Source organism: Nannobrachium achirus, assembly GCF_963921795.1.
Source record: "Nannobrachium achirus genome assembly, chromosome: 14".
Lineage (NCBI taxonomy): Eukaryota > Metazoa > Chordata > Actinopteri > Myctophiformes > Myctophidae > Nannobrachium > Nannobrachium achirus.
Genome location: NC_137821.1, coordinates 17,942,086 through 17,961,857, shown reverse-complemented (window position 1 = coordinate 17,961,857; position 19,772 = coordinate 17,942,086). Strand labels below are relative to the sequence as shown.

Below are 19,772 nucleotides of genomic sequence, written 5' to 3'. Positions count from 1 at the left end.
TATTTATATTATTGTCTATATCAGTGATTCCAAGGACTCTGTGGGTTTCTTTATGGGGGTCTAAATTGACCCATACATGTCTGTAACTAGAACCAAATGAACCCTCCCTAACAGGTTCATTTGGTTCCATTTGTACACTGTAAGAGTTAAGGGGAGACCTCAAAATTGGAAAGTTTGAGAAACACTGGTCTATGTAATCTATTAGGCTACCGGATCTGTTCTCCACAGAGCATGACATCATGGCTTCAACCAGCAACTTTCTGCTGGGAAACCGTCTAATTAGTTCCTCCCCTGTCAGAGTGCACTGTTGTGGAACAGCGCCGAGACCTCCTTTGTTGTCTTCCTCTTCTAAATAAGTCAATAACACCAACAGCCTTAAATTAGTGCACACGTCTTTAAAGAAGGTTAGTCCAGCTAAAAGTGCAGAGTGCAAGCACTGCAACAAAAGGTCTAGTCGGCTGCACACGTTTCGACAGTAGCTGGTGTTTGTACCTTTCTTGGGGGTATATATTAGCTGTCCTTCTCATGACACACCCCCAGAAGAGAAGAGAAAAGATAGAGTGATCAGTGGATGGCTGTAGAATGACAGGGTAAGGCAGCGCGGGGGAAAGAAGAGGTAGACACTGAGAGATAAGAGACGGCAAAGAAGCAACAACAACAACAACAGAGGAGGTGTAAAAGAAAGAAAAAAGCAATGCCTTAAGGAGACAAAACTCTGGAAAACATAGAAAAGAAAGGAAGGAAGAAAAAATGACATTAGATGTGACAACCAAGGTAGTGACAACATCACAGCATGTGAGAAAGGAAGAGTATGTGAGAGAGAGTAGGGACGGGACGATACGCGATATTATCGTTTATCGGGATAAAAAACACTCACGATAATCGTATCGTGGAGATTTAATTTATCGTGATATATCGTCCTCCGTCATGCACTGGGATCAATTCACCTTTCATTTGCCGAGCTGCATATCCGGTACCACTTAAACCCTCTATAATTGGTAAAAGGTACTTAAAATGCTTTGTCTTTTTTTTCACTCTATCAAATATCTTTGCCAAAAAATAGCTGATCTACAAGATCTTGTAGATCTGCTATTTTTTGGCAAATGTTCTGCTACAAGATAATGGATTTTGATTATCGCGATAATATCGTAAATCGCTATTTCTTTTGTCACAATAATCGTGATATGACATTTTCATATCGTCCCATCCCTAAGAGAGAGATAATAAATAATAATGTAAGAAGAGGCACAATGTGTTAAAGAAAAGTAAGAAGCTTGAAAATATCAACACAATGGATATTTAACCGATGGCACACAGAGAATAGACCAAAGTATAAAAAGGATATTATGACATGCACAGATCAAGCAAAAGAACAGTAGAAACCAAAGTCAACACAGTGAATATCAAAATTCAAATCAAGAGTGAGAGAGGATTTAGGAAACTGAAAAACAGAAAGGAGAGAGGAATCAAACAAAGAAACAGTCACGATGAAAAGAAAAGAAAAACGATGTGTAATCAAACGGAGGCAGTGGAAGGGAGTGAGTGAGTGAGTGAGTGAGTGAGTGAGTGAGTGAGTGAGTGAGTGAGTGAGTGAAAGAATGAAAGAATGAAGGGATGAATGATAGGGCTGCAATGATTAATCGATTAATCGTAATCAAATCGATTATTCAATTAGTTGCCAAATAATGTAGTAATCGTAATCGAATCGGCAACTAATAGCTGGAATTTTTATTAATACTGTGAAGGAATATAAGGTCAAGAACAAAAAATTAGACTTGAATATTTATTTCTAAATGAACTATTTGAAAAGAATACTGTTACCCTTTAGCCTGACAAAATGTGTAGCTATTCTTTAATCAGTATGCAGTCAGAAAAGGGTATTTATTTTTATTAGGAACCCAATCGGCAGCTGAGCAAAATGTAATAAATGATGTGTTTTTGAATTCATTATCCATCTTTGAAGTATTTTTTGTTAGTTAAAGCATGTCTACAAGAAACACAAAGCGAATGTATAAGGTAATAGCTAAATAAATGCCGCAATACGATTAATCGCTTAATCATTTAAATCAGGGGTCTTCAACGTTTTCAGGCCAAGGACCCTTTAGTTGAGAGAAATATGAAGCAGGGACTCCCACAACCTGTTCACAGATTCCATATAGTTTCATCGTTTGACAGCACGATCATCAGTGTATTTTGGAATCATGTCAATTTGTGTTTTCAGATATTTAACCATTGAATCGTCAATACTTAATAAACTTGATCTTTCACTCTGTACTTGATCTACTCTTTTTCCCCTCTACACCAAAGCTCTTTGCCAAAAATAGCCGATGATTTGTGATTTGTGGTGATTTGTGGCGTTGTGATTTTTGGCTAAAGTTCTCAGAATATGGACGATATAGGGTTTCAAGTGGTTAACATAAAAAAGGAGGAAAAAAGGTTTCTATCACACAAAGATTAGGAGGACCCCCTGTAGGACCCTTTAGGGGTCCCGGACCCCCTGTTGAAGACCCATGGTTTAAATAATTGAACGATTAATTGATTATGAAAATAATGTTTAGTTGCAGCCCTAATGAATGAGTGCATGGTGGAGTGGCTGTTTGGGTCGAGCTGGCCCTACTGCAGGACAACAAGTCCTCCTCATGTTCCAAACTGCCAACGCCCCCCCACCCCCTCACCCCCCCCGGCAAACCAAACAGGAAATGATCTCACCGGTCCTTCCGCTTCGTCTTTGAGCTTTCTGACGCACACAACTGTGGGCTTTGTAAACAAATTGAGGGGGCTGGGGAATCTCAGGCAGGCACTATCTAGAACAAACCACCCCTGACAAACACTAGCGTATAGTAAATTCATGCTGAATGACACAGGCGGGGTATAGCGGGTTAGAATTGGAATTGTCACTGTGTAACAGCAACCGCGTTCTTGTCCCTCCCCTTATGAGGCATGTTGTGAAACGAACGAGAAAAAAAAAAAAAAAGAAAGAAAAAAAAGCTGGTTCTATACTTACGGGACAAAGTAGACTAAATGATTTCTGACTTCTCTGACCAGACATGTTATATACTGCAGTGGTTCTCAACCTTTTCAGGCAGCAACCCCCAAAATAATCATATTTTAAATGGGGACGCCCCACTCTGACGAGGACGGTTGTGGCATTACATTTTGTGAAAACAGCAGATCTACATGCTCACAACGCCTCGCAACGTAGATCTGCTGTTTTCACAATATCTGCCTCTAATATTTGACAATTTAGCCAATGTTTAACTTGTCATTTTAGAGGTATTAAAAAGTCTGACAAATTGTCAGTTTAATAATGTGCAGATACCTCTATACACTTTAACTACTTAAATGTTGGTTTGTTTAATGATGAGTGAGAAAACAATGTTGCACATTAAGTTAATCACTGGGGACCCCCCAAAATCATTTGGGGACCACTCTGGCGGTCCTGACCCACAGGTTTAGAACCATTGATATACTGTATGTACGCGTGTTTGTGTACTGTAATCACTGGGGACCCCCCAAAATCATTTGGGGACCACTCTGGCGGTCCTGACCCACAGGTTTAGAACCATTGATATACTGTATGTACGTGTTTGTGTACTGTATGTTTTCTGTGTATGTATATGCATGCGCGCAGAGGATCCTGACAGAATACATCTGAATGAGCGTGGAAATACATCAGGTTCTGAGCTTCATTTGGCGAGGCACGCCCTCTAGTGGACATGTTGAACCAGTGCAGTGAGAAGGGTTGGCCATGGCCAGCAGCACCAGTGGCTGTAGAGTCTCTCCCACCGGGCCGGAGTCCTGATGCCACACGCTTACCATCCAGCTCCTCATCGGTCGTCAGCTCATCGTTGGAACAGATGCTCAGCACGTTCACCAGCATCTCAGTGACTGTGGAGCAAAATGGAGAGAATTATGAGCAATACAATTGTAACATTGCAATGCCAAAAAAAACAAAATACACAAACCCGATGTGTTTACTAGCGGTTTGGGCCCTCACACCTAAGTCGCACCTCCGATCCAACTGATAAGCCCATATATGGAGATCTCCGTATCTGTCAGTACTTGTCCCGCTTATGCCCATTGTCCCTTTTATGCCCATAGCTGCTTTGTGAACTCTTGATATGTTTATGGCTGAGTAATGGTGACATGTAATTCTGTAGTCAGACGTCGTCCACACGCCGGCCAATCCTCACACATCTACTGCCAAACATGAGTTTCCAGAGATTTGGCCAAATGTTCCCCACTGCCAAACACCAGTTTAGGTTATGAATTTTATTTAATATTTATAACGAATATCAAAACGATTATCGCCGCAACGTAGTGCCGAAGTGCCCCGGATATAGTTCTTATATGGAAATCGATTCTCCATTGACTACCATTCTAAAGCTTTCAGGAAAACTCCCATTTATCTCTTTCACCTTCCCTAGGAAATCATGCTAATTCGCTAGCTTGTAGCTCGGGCCACTTGGACATGCGAACATGCAGCTTTTTCTGATCGGACACGGAAAGCCACAAGCACGGCGATATCGCAATCGAGCACACGCATCGTGCACGATGGACACGCTGAGAGCACATTAAAAGGTAAGAAAATCATAAAATAGCGTGGCAGGATCGTGGATCGTCGAATTTTGATCGTGGCAGTAAATGTGCTATGGGATGTTTCCCGAAGGAAAGCTTCCTTTAAATATTCATGCTTGGTTGAGGCAAGGAATCGAACCAAGGATTTATTGTAATTCCAATTATGCGGTCTGCCTGTCTGATCAACGGGGGCTTACCTTAAGGAAAGCTTCATTGATCAGGGCTGGGCAACTCACCAAAAAACCAACAACATCCCACATTTTGAAACATTGACCGACTTAATCTTGCTCATGTACAGTAGGTTAAAACGATCATTGAGGATGAGGGATTTTGATCTTATTATCTCTCAGTTTACTACCAGAATATACTATATTTATCAACAAATCGACATGGTGAAAATTTCAAAACGATTTTAAAATCTAATTGACTAAATTAATTTGTCTGATTAATCGCTTAACCCTGTATTTTACACTGGTTGTACAATGGTGGCGTACAAGTTGTTCATTAACCCATTCAGGCCGGGAACACATTTTGCTGTTTGGGAGGGACTTACAGTACATGTACAGTATGTAGCAACATATTTGTTTTGTAGGCTAATTTCTGATTTAGCCCTATTCTATAGGTTAGGCCTAAATGGGGAATCGAGGCAAAAGTTGGGAATAAATCCAGTAGGCCCTACATGTAGTAATACGCTAGACAGAAAGCACATAATACTGCACAGAGCAGGTGTTGTACCGTGGAGCTTAACCTCCATAGAAATGCCTCCAGTGTAATATTTCTCGAACCTCCCGACTTGTGAAGCTGTCAGTGTTGGTGAAGCGAGCAGCACTCTGGATATCTCCAAGCGGTCGGGCCACGGAGGGGGGCGACGTGCCATGTAACACTAGCCTGACGGACCGCAGTTCATTAGAATCATGACAACCTTAACCTGACCCCCACGCTGGAGAGAGAGAGGGGTGGCTTTACATGACACCGCTACTCTGCTAGGAATGGCTGTGTGTGTGTGTGTGCGTGCGTGTGTGCAGGGGCGTCACAAGGGGTAGGGAAGTGGGACTGAGTTACTAGGGCCCAAGGTGGTGGAGGGGCCCTTAATTATTTTATACTTTAGCTATTGAAAAATAGCAGATATACAAGCTCACAGCGCGGCACCGAGTGCCGCGCTGCGAGCTTGTAGATCTGCTATTTTTGAAAAGTTGTGAAAATGTGTGCAAATCTTTGTATTTTTTGAGCGAACATTTGCAACTCAAATTTTGCTTCTGGGGGGGGGTCCCTGGAACTCAATATTTTGAGATGGGGTTCCGTGGCCAAATACATACCATTTTGGGGGTCCTTCACATGAAAAGGTTTGAGCTCGACTGACATAGAGACATAGGTTTTAAAAAAAAAAAAGGATTTGAAATATTCAAAGATTTTCATGATTTTTCAAAAATAGCAGATCTACAAGCTCGCAGCGCGGCACTCGGTGCCGCGCTGTGAGCTTGTATATCTGCTATTTTTCAATAGTTAAAGCACAGGGGCCCCGCAGTGAATCCTTGTACCCAGGGCCCAGAATTTGGTGCGACGCCCCTGCGTGTGTGTGCCAAGTCTAAAACAGGCCAAGCAGTGTGTGTGTGTGTGTGTGTGTGTGTGTGTGTGTGTGTGTGTGTGTGTGTGTGATTAATTAAAACAGATAACAAGGGACCTGCGCTGAGGAGTGGTAGATGTCAGCGAGATGCTGAGGATCACATTACAGTGACAGGGCAGCAGCGTGCAGGGAATGAGAGCAGAGAGGGATGTTCAGCGAGGGCTGCGACAGTTCATCCAGTTTAGCAATTTAATGGGTAAAAAAATATTTTAAAAATATGTGTATTATTTTATTTCGTTTTTAAATACAGAAGCGAGAATGGTGACAAATAAAAGCTCATGTTTTGAGCCAGTAGATCGTTTTAACTCATTTAGGACTTTAGGACTGATTCTAAAAAATGCCTTATAAATCCTGACCAAAGCATTCTGAAAAACTTCAAATATTTATTCAAAATGTGCCAAAAATGTATGTTGCTAACTTGCTATATAGTTGTTGTTGCGACCAAAGGTCGCAGTATACCATGAGAAATCTTGCAGCTTGTCAGTCCGTCAGTACACATTTTTACAGTCTATGGTTCTATGGGTTTGTGTATGGTTCTATGGGTTTGTGTATGGTTCTATGGGTTTGTGTATGGTTCTATGGGTTTGTGTATGGTTCTATGGGTTTGTCTATGGTTCTATGGGTTTGTGTATGGTTCTAAGGGTTTGTCGCTCTGACATCATGCTCTGATGTCACTGTGATGTCAGGGGAACCAACAGAATGGGTTGCCGCTCTGACATCATGCTCTGGCTTGATGTCCCTTTTATGCCCATATATTTTATGTCCATAAATAGTCGACAATGTGATTGAAAGGTTAAAACCCCAAAAAGGGGTCGCGTCCTAATTGAGTTCAGTAGGCCTATAAAATAGTGCTCAATTGGTAAGGCTAGTCGATTAAAAGAAAGAAAATCTATTTGAATTCTTTCTTTTTCCTTTAGTGTTTCATGTATGTACATGTGCTACACTAAATAGCACAAAATGACATCAGGTTATGTCATTTGACAATCCTGTCTTTAGTCCTGGGTTGAAAGAATTACGTGACAGACTGGGTACTCGTTGTATATCTTAGATTTATCAAATGATGGAACTTAATTACGGTAAATCCTTTTCCAACCCAAAACCAACTGATAACGTGTCCCATATTCCCCAGAGGCATAATCCTGACTGATGAGTCAGGAGTTTAAACCATTTAAGCCCCTATAAGTGCGTGTGTCTGTGTGTGTCTACGCACATGGCAGCTTTCTATATATGCGAGTGTCTTATTTGAAGTTATTTAGGTTAAGTGCATCTTCACCCTACATTACTAGTCTGTATGTCTGCATATGAGTGTCACTCATCAGCAGACTGTGTGTTACGCAACTCCAAATGGATTCAAGGGATGTCATTTGAGTGCATATAAATGTATTTGCAGACAGACATGCTGCGTCAGCTGTCTGTCTGTTACCTTTGTGTCAATACTGGTGGTTCAAAACGCACGCTCTCGTTGCAAAGCCATGATTCAAAATGACACTTGGCAAAACAAAACATTACTCATATTCACTGTTGTCACTTCACTTTGACTGATCATCCTTAGTATACTGAACACTATGTGTGCACGCATATGCATCTGTAGGGCTGAAATGTATTTTTATTTTTCCGATTAATCGAAGAGGAGTGCGCTTTGTATAATTCCAATATATTTTTTTGATAATGGACGAAATCGATTAGTCTGATAAACCACTCTAAAAAGACCTGTTTTATTAGCCTGGAATCCAGACTTATTCGCTACGTTAATTTTCTTCCCTCACTTCGCTACTCATTCTGGCCAGGGTCCTATTTGTAGTTTTTCCAAACGTCACCAATTATGTAGACAAGTCAAGAAGTGACTGGAGTTTTAATATTATAGAGAGCCAACTACCATTGGCTCTCTAAGTCTTTGGCCCTCTCCTACCACTGTACAAGTGTTCCACCCTAGTCATTGCCATTCATGACTCTGAGGAAGATGCGGTAGCATTGCAACGTCAGTCATAATGTTTTGTACTAGCACCTAAATAAAAGGCTTTAATTGTCCCAGCTGCTCCATTGTCTCTCTCCATTACAAATTGCTGTCCCCATTCCTGTGACACACCGGACCAGCCAGTAAAGGATAGGATGCCAGAGAATCCCTTTGTCACTCAAGTTTTACATTGGAAAACAAGATTTTCTCCCGTTTGTGCACGTCCCGCCCCTTGGAAATATGAGGCTTACCAGAGTGAGATGCAAATTTTATACTTCACAAAAAGAGTGAATATGGTGAAAAAAAAGTGACTATTACAATTCATATCATTCAAATTGGGGGAAAAAAAATCACACCCAATGTGAAGTGAGCGGTGGTCGTGCTTGCATAACGTCTTCAGACTAGGATTTGAGTCTAGGATGTACAGGGATGCTACACACACGTTTTGCTATGGCAAAACGCTGAGGAATAAGGCTACAGACATACGACATATGACATCACTAGACAAACATGATGCTACGTACACACATTTTACTATGGCAAAACGCTGAGGAAAAAGGCTACAGACACACGCACAGCCATTCTTAGGAGCGGTTTACCACCGCTCAAAAAAAAAAAAAAAAAAAAAAGGAAATATTGGATTAACTGTTGCATCCCAGTGCATGTGTGTCAGTGTGTGATGGCTCACCCTTCTCTCCGACGAAGGGCAGGGACCATGTGAAGACGTCCATGAAGTTGGGCAGCCAGTAGGGGTGGGGCGAGCAGTTGAACTGTCTGATGTTCATCACGTTGTTCTCGTACTTCAGCACCGCCGCTGTTTGGGGGCGACACAGAAAAGCAACAAAATATATACCTTAGCTCAAAAGACTCGCTGACATCACAGACAGAACATAAATACACACAGCATTTGTTTTCAATGACTGGCCACAAAGTAGAGGTGTGATCCGGTGGTTTGAACCATTCGGTGCACCAAGAAAGATGCGAGGCCACAGCCGCCACATTTTTAATATACATATATCAACCAAGTGTCCTCAACAGGGGGTCAGGGACCCCTAGGGGGTCCTCAGAGTTACTAAGTCCTCCAAATCTTTGTGTAATAGAAACAATTTTTCTGAGAATTTTAGCTAAAAATAGCAGATTTACAACTTGTAGATCGTCTATTTTAGGCAAAGGGGTTTGGTATAGAGGGGAAGAAGAGCAGTACAGAGTGAAAGGTCAAGTTTATTAAGTATTATTGACGGTTCAAGTGGTTAAATATCTGAAAACACACATTGACATGAATCCAAAATACACTGATGATTGCGCTGTCAAAATGACGAAACTATATGAAATCTATGAACAGGTTGTGGGGGTCCCTGCTTCATCTCTCTCTCTCAACTAAGGGGTCCTTGGCCTGAAAACGTTGAAGACCCCTGACGTATACAGTAGTTGTGCTCTGGTCTAGTAGTTTGACAATGTTCCTTTAGGAGCGTTTTGTTGTGCATAGTCAATGGACAAGACGGTCCATTGACTGTGACTCACACGTCATATAATTGACATTACTACAATTACTTTATACAAATATAAATGAAACTCCCTGTTATTTCAAATGTCAACTGAACATAATGTGAAATTGTGTTTCTGGTTATTATGCCGATAAGCAATTGTCGCACACATGTATGCCAGGAGGACTGTGAATGAACAATATCAACATCATAATAATATCCTTGCCATTTGCTAATGAGGCTTAATTAAGCTAAACAAAAACTAATGATATCACAAAAAGGTGTTTCTGATCGTTTATGAAACATTAGCATTCACATATTGTATGCTAATGTCCCCATTCCCTAAACAAAAACTTAACACTGAGAATATTTAAAAACAGGCAAGGATTTGAAGGCAGCACCTTTTTGAGGGGTTGTTCACTGCTAGACGGACCAAGACAGATATACAGTTCATCCTCATAGACAAAAGGGATTAAAGGAGTTCAATGAGTACAGAGACGTTGCTGTGCCCGGAGTGCTCCCAGTGGTTTTCAAACGTTTTCATGTCAAGTATCTCCAAAGTGAAAAGTGTTGGGCCACAGATACCCTTTGGAAAAGATCCTGAGCCAACCTCTATACGAGATTAACTGTCAATATTTGTCTAAAAATCTACAAGCTCACAACGTGTCGAATGGCCAAAAAGTTTAATAGGGCTGAAGTGTTTAAAGTGATTCTCATTGTGCCCTTCAAGGACCCCTGGGGATCCTCAGACCCCAATTAGACTCAAAACTATAAAGGTAACTTGTTGCAGTGTTGGTACGTTTGACCAGTGGGTGGCGGTATAACACAGGTGTAGGTCATGTGTAGGGTCTACAGTAGGAGCCCAAGATGGCAGGAGATCATCAAGTGGTTTTTAACCCATTTATACCTGAACTCCATTTTGTAGCTAATGATTCTAATAAGTATTTGAAGTTCTTCGGAAAACGTAAATATATACATGCATGCATGCACATACCTACACTGTATAGGTTAACAAAACAAAGGTAGTTGGAATTATTCCATTAAAAAGGTTCCTACAAAAGTGTTAATTTATCTCATAACTAGTAAGACGCCTCAGGGCGACATGCACGTCTGGCCAGTGATGTATATCGGACCAGTTACCCATATATGGAGATCCATGTACTGTATATGGTACATCCCTTTTATTCCCATACATGTGTGGCTGTCTGAACCACCCACAGATATGTCTGTCTTCCTCCATATATGGGCATTCCCATATGAAGTCCCGTTAGATATGGGCTTAATGTTGATGACATCAGGGATCTGGGCATAAAAGTGATTCTGTTAGTTTCTGAGTGGTTCCCATGACATCACAACATACAATCCCTGTTATGCCCAGACATGGAGATCCCTATCTGAACCAGCCACACAGATATGGGCCATGTCCTGGCCATCTGGCCAGTGATGTATATCGATGACATCAGGGATCTTCATATATGGGCATAAAAGGGATTCTGGGGAATATCCATATATGGACTTTTACATAGGCGATGTCACTTGTGATATCACCTGTGAAGGGGAACCTCAGTGTCAGGCAGACAAGAGATACGTGGACAAGATGTGCCGGTTTTCATAGTAAACTTGTAGCCAACACCATGATGTAGCAAACACCCTGGCCAAAATATTCTTTGTGGCACATTCATTAAAATTGCATTTCACAAAACACATTTTGTGGAAAGAAATCTTGGGGTTTAACAAGGTTATTATGTCTAACTATGTAGAGTACATGACTGCATTGAACGGCCAGGTTAGGTGTAAGAGCATTCCTCCACTTCTCGGGTTTGTTTGTATAACGTGCCCTTCACCTACAGGACCTCGTGGCCGGCCGTCCGGACACCCTCCCTCCGTGGACTACTGACATACAAAACCCACGTCCCCACACCCTGACCTATAGGCCTCATGCCAATAACCTTGGCCATGACTGAGGCACGGAGCAGATTTAGGCAACCGGGGACAGCCTAGCACCACCCGTACGTAAATATATCCCCAGAGCGTACTGTATATAGACGCCCTCCCACCCCACCCCTCCCCAATACAAACACACACACCCACGCCCACATACACACACATACAAGGGCCAGTCACAAGTGGCCCAGATCTGGACGGGCCGAGGGGGAAAGCGGACACCGCGGTCTGGGTCACCACGGGGGACTTTCCTGCCTCCACCGTCTCCAGTCCAGAGTTCAGAATAGCAAGTCATCAAAGCTGGCATGCCAAGCAGCCAGCTGGCCACTGCTTCCAGCACAGCGCAGCACAGCACCCCCGGTAGGCTGCAGCTTAGCTCTGAGGGTTGGGGGTGTTTCTGTGAGTGTGCATACGTGCGTGACTATTATGAATATCATCGACGCTGTCGGGGTGGTAGGAAACCCTGTATGTCCAAAACGGTCCTTTTTGTATTTATCATTTTATGAAATAGTGAACGCGAGGCGTTGTGTGCTTGTAGATCGGCCATTTTCGCTTGTTTTGTGCAACAGTCTTGTATGACGAAGCAGGATTTACTTCACGAAAATAAAACGTACAAATCTGAAATTTGGAGAAACGAGGTTTCTGCTTGACAGTGACGATATGGACACTGTCGGGCATAAACCAAAAAAAAAAAGTTACTTTTCAGGAAATGAAAAGAACCTGTGACTATCTGTTTCAAAAGGACACAACGTGTCACAATTTGACACTTGTGTGATTGTGGAATGGATTCTTTTCTTTCTTCTCTCGTGCAACGAATTAGGACATTCATTTACAAAGAAAACATACAAAATCTAAATAGATACAAGGTTTCTGCGCGACAGCGAGGAGATACTGTACAGTAAAATCCTGAGTGCTCAGTTAACGGTGCGTGTGTGTGTGTGTGTGTGTGTGTGTGTGTATGTGCAAGCCGTGGGTGATGAAATGAGCATAGCTAAGCATTACATTCCGTGTCCACCTTTTCTTTTTTTGTACTTAAAACGAAAAGCGAAAACACCCCTGCGGGGAAACGGGCGACCCACTGAATTATTCACACAGCGTTTGGTATTATCAATATCAGCGGAATAGACGATGCTATCCGAAGGCATTGCATTAGTCTGATTGCACTCAGAACAAGGCCTCTCTCTCTCTCTGTGTGTGTGTGTGTGTGTGTGTGTGTGTGTGTGTGTGTGTGTGTGTGTGTGTGTGCGTGCGTGTGTGTCTGTGTGCATGACTGCATGTATATAACAAAGAGAGAGAGAGAGAGTGAGTCCCTACACGAGTTTGACAGTGCGTATAAAAGCGCACACGTGGGCAGTCATTGCATAAACATCACACATTGCATAAACACCATCGAGGCACTTGATCAAATGCAGCTTCGTGAGTCCAGAGCGAAAAGGCAGGGGGAGGGGGAGGGGGAGGAGGGGGGTGGGGGTCAGTTCCCCTGTCGATGCTCCTCCATATCTGACTCCCTTTAAAGGAGCAGAACGGCAGACGAGCTGCGCTGCCCGCACTAAACGAACACGTCTCCGTCTCCAAGCTTTTACAAGGACGAGCTTGACCAGAAAAGTGACAGTGATGTCCTTTTACACACACACGTTTGTGTGTGCACTACTATACTTACGAGGACGTCATCAACATTTTAGGATGGTGGCGATGTTATAAATGCTTCGCAATTGTTTTCGCCATTTTATAACCATAACCCTGAAGCTGAAAATAGGCGCTCACAGTGTGTCGCGTCGCGAGCTTTGTAGATGTGCCGTTTACGGTACGCGGCCCCTCTTAAACGACTAATCCCGACGCCAACTCCAAGTTGTATCTTTTCCTAATCATAAAAGGCTAAAATCATTTCAACAATTTCTCTTGGGAGGACCTGGAACATTGCATTCATGATGTGTTACTTCTCAAATTCTCACAAGTATGGTAATACAAGCACGCACGCACGCACGCACGCACGCACGCACGGACGGACGGACGGACGAAAAAAGACGAACAGAGACATTCCGTAGGCTAGATCAATGAATTTCTGTGATCGCACAACTAAGAAAACTAACAGGGAATAGCCTACCAGAAAATAATATTACGGTAGCCTAATAATAAGGGTAATAATAATAATAATACTTTTGAAGTTGCGGATGAGGATGGTGCGGATTTATAAATTGGATGATATAATTAATGCGGTTGGATAATGGGCGGATAATGAATTTGCGCGGATGGATTCGGATGACTCCAAAAGCCTATCCGCGCATCACTGTCACACACACACACACACACACACACACGCACACACACACACAATGGCCATAGCCGCTTTGAAGAGTGAACAACAAAAGCGTGAGAGCAGAACCACTAGATGTCTCTGTTGTTCTGACGAGAGGAGCGAGGGGAGCGCAGAGCAGAGCAGGGCAGGGCAGTGGCTGAGCCTGCTCTGCTGCCCCATAGTAACGTGGATGCTCTGATGGGCGACGCCTGCTCCTTCATTATTCATGAGGGAGAGCCTCCACAAACGGCGGTATACCCACGGTGAAACGCAGACAAACCGTTAAGACCCACCTGGAGATCACTGGAGATTCCCCTCCGTGATGTTTATTATCCCAACCTGGCTGTCTCTCTCTCTCTCTCTCCCTCTCTCCCTCCCCGTTTCTCTCTCTAGCAATTAAGTCTCAGTCTTTACATCTCTCCCTGTTTGTCTCTCTCTCTCTCTCCCTCCCTCTCATTGCCTTTTCTTCACCTCCCTCTCCCCACGAGCTCGCCGATATCAAGCTCCAGCAGACTTAATATTCCACACATGCGGCCTTTCTTTTATTATCTTCCCAGTCCATTATGTTGAGCTGTGTATCTGAAGAGCTGAGATATCTGCCATTCCAAGGCAAACAAATTAATGCTCAAGTGCCGGGAGAACCTGACCGTGAGGTAACATTGTGGGGTAACCGTTTAAAGTTGGGAGCTCAACCTCACCACTTTTTGTCTACTAATGAGAGCGTTTATTTGCAATATTTCCGTCTTTTTTGAATGATGATGCACTGTGGTTTTGAAAAGACTCACTGGTGGAACGTCGACTCCCAAAACGGATGTGAGCATTTTTGGACAGAAAGCCATTCCGTGCGGTGTTCGATGTGTTATGAACGCGACAGAGGTGATACTAATATAGCTCAGCTGCATGAACGCATTCTTCACGGAGGGCGCAGCGTAGCCGTGCTGTTGGCATGGCTACGCCTTAGCAATAGCTGGCTAGCGACGCCGTCCGTGGCAGCGCCGGTTTGCTCAAACCCTGCCATTCCCACACAGTCGCAATCACGGGCTGTTCTGGGGAGATGGTGTCTGACAAGGGAAAGGTTTCCGTCACACTTTGGATGGAAAAGGAAGAGGTTCTGTTTTGTGTCTTGGCTCAGTACCCCCGCCTGCGCCAACCCGCCAATACGCTTTAGGCCTTCTTCTTCTGTCGTGTTCTTTAATCAGTGAAGGCCACCAGTGAATGCTGCAGTAGAAAAAAAAGGGTACCGCTTCATTTTGCAACTGGATTTATTTTCCGGGGCGCCCGCCATTCTAGTGGCCCAGGCGTATACCACATAATAGGCTCTAATACAGCCTGACGTTCGAATCCCGATTCCGACGACCTTTGCTGCGTGTCACTTCCCGTCTCTCTCTCTCTCTCCGTGTTTCCTGTCGATCTCCACTGATACTATCAATAAAGGCTGAGAAAAAGCCCAAAAGAATGTCTTTGGCCATCTGTGGATTCTTTTAGTGTGGTTCTCCTAACATGACATCATCTGGGATACATTACCTTTTATGCCCATGCCCATACATGGAGAGTATCTGACATCACTGTGATGTCACCTGTTTATGCCCAAATATGGAGATCCCTGCTCTGAGTATCTGACATCACTGTGATGTCACTTGTGATGTCACAGTGATGTGTCAGGGAACCACAGTGACGGGCGTTACCCGTCCGGGCACGGACAAGCTGTGACGGTTCTGATAGTAAACTGCGACCTGCGGTCGCAATCACACTTGGGCAAGTGCTAACACTATGGCCATACAGGAATAGGACCATTGTAATGTATATGACAAAACCACATGACCTAATAATGAACAAGAACAGCCCGACAGTTATTAAAATATTATTAAATATTATTAAATATTCCAGACATTTCTTTGTATATTTGAGTTATTTTGTCATATCTGCACTTTAACTTCAAAGCCTTAAAAGCCAAAACGAAAATGTAATTATTCATTCGGATGTTCCAGTGTTCCACGGCTAAAAACACAATTAAATAGTTATAATCGCAATCATTGCTGCGACAATTAATCATCACGTAGGATGTCATAAAAACGTGACAGCCCTAGCAACCAGTGGACACTGTGGTCATGTGTGCGTTTCATGGAAGGTCTGTTCCAGTCGGGCATTCGGTGATGAGAAGGTCATCGCTGCCCTGGCTTCCATCCTGCTATTTCTTCCATCCGCAGAGCCAGAGCCGGTCATGGCATCCATCCCCACCCGACCGTATCGCTCATGTACCTGCCTGTCGCCACATCACCGCGGGGGCAGGAAAACCAACGAATGCGGCCCCTGTCAAGTTTTGACCCGGGAGTGAACCGCAACAATGAGCTATAAAAACGCTCGCTTCGACAACTGGATTTCCCCGGTCGACACTGGCGACCGCCGGCATTCTTTTCATTCACCTCACTTTCCTTTCCATTCCGTCCCGTTCCCATTTTCCGTGCCGTTTGTTTCGAACGACAGCACGGAGGGAAAAAAATAAAGGGAAATGTTTCATTTGGCTGTGAGATAGATACCCCGACTGGGACGAGATGGATTACAAACTGTTATTTCTCTGTCCCGGGGCAGTAAATAAACAGCATCAACATGGCTTCTAACCTTCTGTTAGACTTTTAATTGCTTTAACCCATTTAGGCCTAGAATTGTTGAATGCTTTAACCAGTGAAAAATAGCAGATATACAAGCTCACAGCGCGGCACCGAGTGCCGCGCTGCGAGATTGTAGATCTGCTATTTTTGAAAAAGTCGTTAAAATGTGTGCAAATCTTTGAATATATGTATTTTCAAAGTGAACGTTTGTAACTCAAATTTTGCTTCTGGGGGGTCCCTGGAACTAAATATTTTGAGATGGGGGTCCGTAGCCATATACATATCATTTTGGGGGTCCTTCACATGAAAAGGTTTGAGAACCACTGACATAGTAGTCTCTCAAGAACAGACTAACTGAGCTCCATTTAAGTGAAAAGGACCTTTTCTTTGACGATGGCTGGCCAGATTGCTGACATAGAAACATGGGTTTTTCCAAAAAAACGTAGAAGGATTCAAAAGACACTTTTAGAATCGGGTCAAAATTCTAATGTTCATGATTTTTCAAAAATAGTGCCGCGCTGTGAGCTTGTATATCTGCTCTTTTTCAATAGTTAAAGCATAAAATAATGATACACAATAATGTGTACCCGTTCTGAATGGGTTTAATTTGCTCAGCAGCCGTGCAGTGATGTTCCACTTCCTATTTCGCACTGTTCCAACCGGAGGCAGGGCAGCAGCAGCAGTACCAAACAGAGTTGTGGTGCCTCAGCACAGTGGTTCTCAACCTTTCCAGGCCGCGACCCCCAAAATAATCATAGTTGAACTGGGGACCCCCCACCCTACACAAGCACTTGGAATTGTCGGAGTTGGCATTACATTTGGTTTGACTCCATCTATTCCATTGTGAAAACAGCCGCGAGGCGTTGTGAGCATGTAGATCTGGTAATTTCACTATTTCTGCCTCTAATATTTTACAATTTGACCCATGTTTGACCAGATGTACTGAAAAGGTCTTTAAAGTCCTTAAATTGTCACTTTAGAAATGTGCAGATACTTTTATACTGTATGTTGGACTTTTTACTGTCGAGTAGGAGAACAATGTTAACATTTAGCTAAACATCTGGGGACCCCCAAAATACTTTAGGGACCCCTCTGGGGGTCTGACCCACAGGTTGAGAACCATTGACCTAAGTCACACATGGTCACTGCTCACGCTGTTGCGTTATCGCCTACCCTGCGTTTCGTCGGGGGAAACCGCGGCCATTATTACACAGGGACACAGGTCTCGCGCAGGTCTCGTAAACAAGTCAATGACGCAGCGGAAACCGCGCCGTTAATAGATTAGAGACTAGAATCGAGGAAAACAAAAAGCGTACGACTGCCAAGAAAGAGCCACCACCATCAACACCAGCCACCTGTCTCTCCCTCCGCAGTCATTTCAACACTTCAAAGGCTCCTCCTCGGTTTAAAAAGTGCACAATCACGGCTGCCTTGCACGGGGACTCCCCTGCTGTTAATGTGCATCTGCCCGCGTATGCGGGGGGGTTGAGTGGTTGGGGGGTATATGCTTTTGCCAAGCCGATATAGTCAGACCATAACGACGCGTTCTCTCTCCTCAACAACTGGTTCTGATCTTAGCCAGAATGCAATGACTAAAATTAGAGGAGTGTTAGAGTGACTGGCAGAATCACACCGGGCGCTGATCTCATCTTGATGCATTCCTATGGCGAGGATCATTTCAGGTGTCGATGGTGCCGACTCAGCACTGAGCCTTTTCCTTTTTTTTTTTCTTTCTTTCTCCTGAGGCAGAGCTTTTGTTAGGCAACCTCCTCCATTTAAACAAATGAAAATAGCCGATCTACAAGCACACAACGCCTCGCGGTGTGCTTGTAGATCTGCTATTTTCACTAGCTTTTTGCCAATCTCCTCCTCTCTCTGAACGGAGGCTACGGCCAGCAATGCTGAGTTATTTGTACTTTACTTTGAGTATATTTCCAATTTTCCAATAATTTTACTTCTACTCCACACTACATCTCGGATCCAAATATTGTACTTTTACTCCACTACATTTATTTGAAAACTTTAGTTTCTAGTAGTTACTTTGTAGTCGAATTAGATTACTACAAAAAATTACTATAAAAAAATTACTACAAAACATGCTTTAACAACTTTAGCCCTACTGTGTATATATTTCGGCCATTTGAAAATAGCCGATCTACAAGCTCACAATGCGTCGCACCGCGACACATTCTGAGCTTGTAGATCGGCTATTTTCAAAAGATTTGTATACACTTTGAAAACATGAAATGGGACATTTCGGCATAATGATACTTTTACTTTTGGTACTTTAAGTACATTTTGATACCAATACTTTTGTACTTTTACTCAAGTAAATGTCGAATTCCGTACTTTTACTTGTGAGGCTGCCCTCAGACCAAAATATGGTCGGCAGTGGATAAACTCTTCTGGCGCGCTGCTGGCAAAAAACGCAGAGAGCATATTCCGTCCCAAAGCCAGTGACGCCCCTGTCACTCACTCCCCGCACCGCCCTCCCTCTCTGTAGCCTGTTACACTAGCGCAGCGATCCTCATCATATTTTATGTGTCAACTCTATAATGGACAGGCGAAGGGTACTCGCCCTTGCTTTATTGGAAGGGGAGATGCAACAAGCTAAAAAGAGAAGAGTTTGGGTGCACGAGACTCTTGATCAAAACAAAACATCTCCCAGTCCCTTCCTGATTCTCAGAATGTTACGCCTTCGACTCACCCGATTGGACAGGGGGGGAAACCAGAATCTGCGTGGAGAATTTCTTTGCTCCAGCATAAACGCAAGGTCTGCGCGGAGCGCAGATATCCTCCACTGACATGAAACCGCCGCCTTCTCATTGAAATGCATTGGCGGAACGCGGATTCCACTCTCGTAGGCATTTTGGTCTGAGCCCAGCCTGACAGAGTATTTCTACATTACGGTTCTAACATTGATACTTTTACTTCAGTACAAAATGCAGTGACTCTTCCCACCTCTGTCTATAGCAGGCTGAACGGGAGAAGGGGCCAGAGCCAAAAAGAAGAGAGAGAGAGAGAGAGAGAGAGAGAGAGAGAGAGAGGGGATGTGTGTGGGTGGGGGGGATGTTTGTTTATCTGGCAACCCCCAGAGCTAGGATTGATGGGACCTGCTGATGGCTCCGCATAGCCTCCCCCACAACCCCCCCCCCCCCCCCCCCCCCCTTCTTTAGATTTATGTGATCGCTCGATTGACCATCAATCACCAAGGCAATACCCCCCCCTCCCCCTCCCTCCCTTCTCTCTCTCTTACCCCAAGCATAGAGAAGAGGTAGAGAGA

General features: G+C 43.7%; 1 protein-coding gene across 1 annotated transcript in view; it reads right to left on the bottom strand.

Annotated features, from left to right (window-relative positions):
• LOC308298710 (protein phosphatase 3 catalytic subunit alpha) overlaps nt 1–19,772 on the bottom strand; it is a 122,899-nt gene that overhangs the window by 15,235 nt on the left and 87,892 nt on the right. Inside the window, exons 9-10 of the mRNA XM_080742360.1 lie at nt 8,845–8,970; nt 3,817–3,888 (exon numbers count right to left, since the gene is read on the bottom strand). Of these exons, the coding sequence (XP_080598486.1) occupies nt 3,817–3,888; nt 8,845–8,970 (198 nt within the window). The remainder of the gene's footprint in view (nt 1–3,816; nt 3,889–8,844; nt 8,971–19,772) is intronic.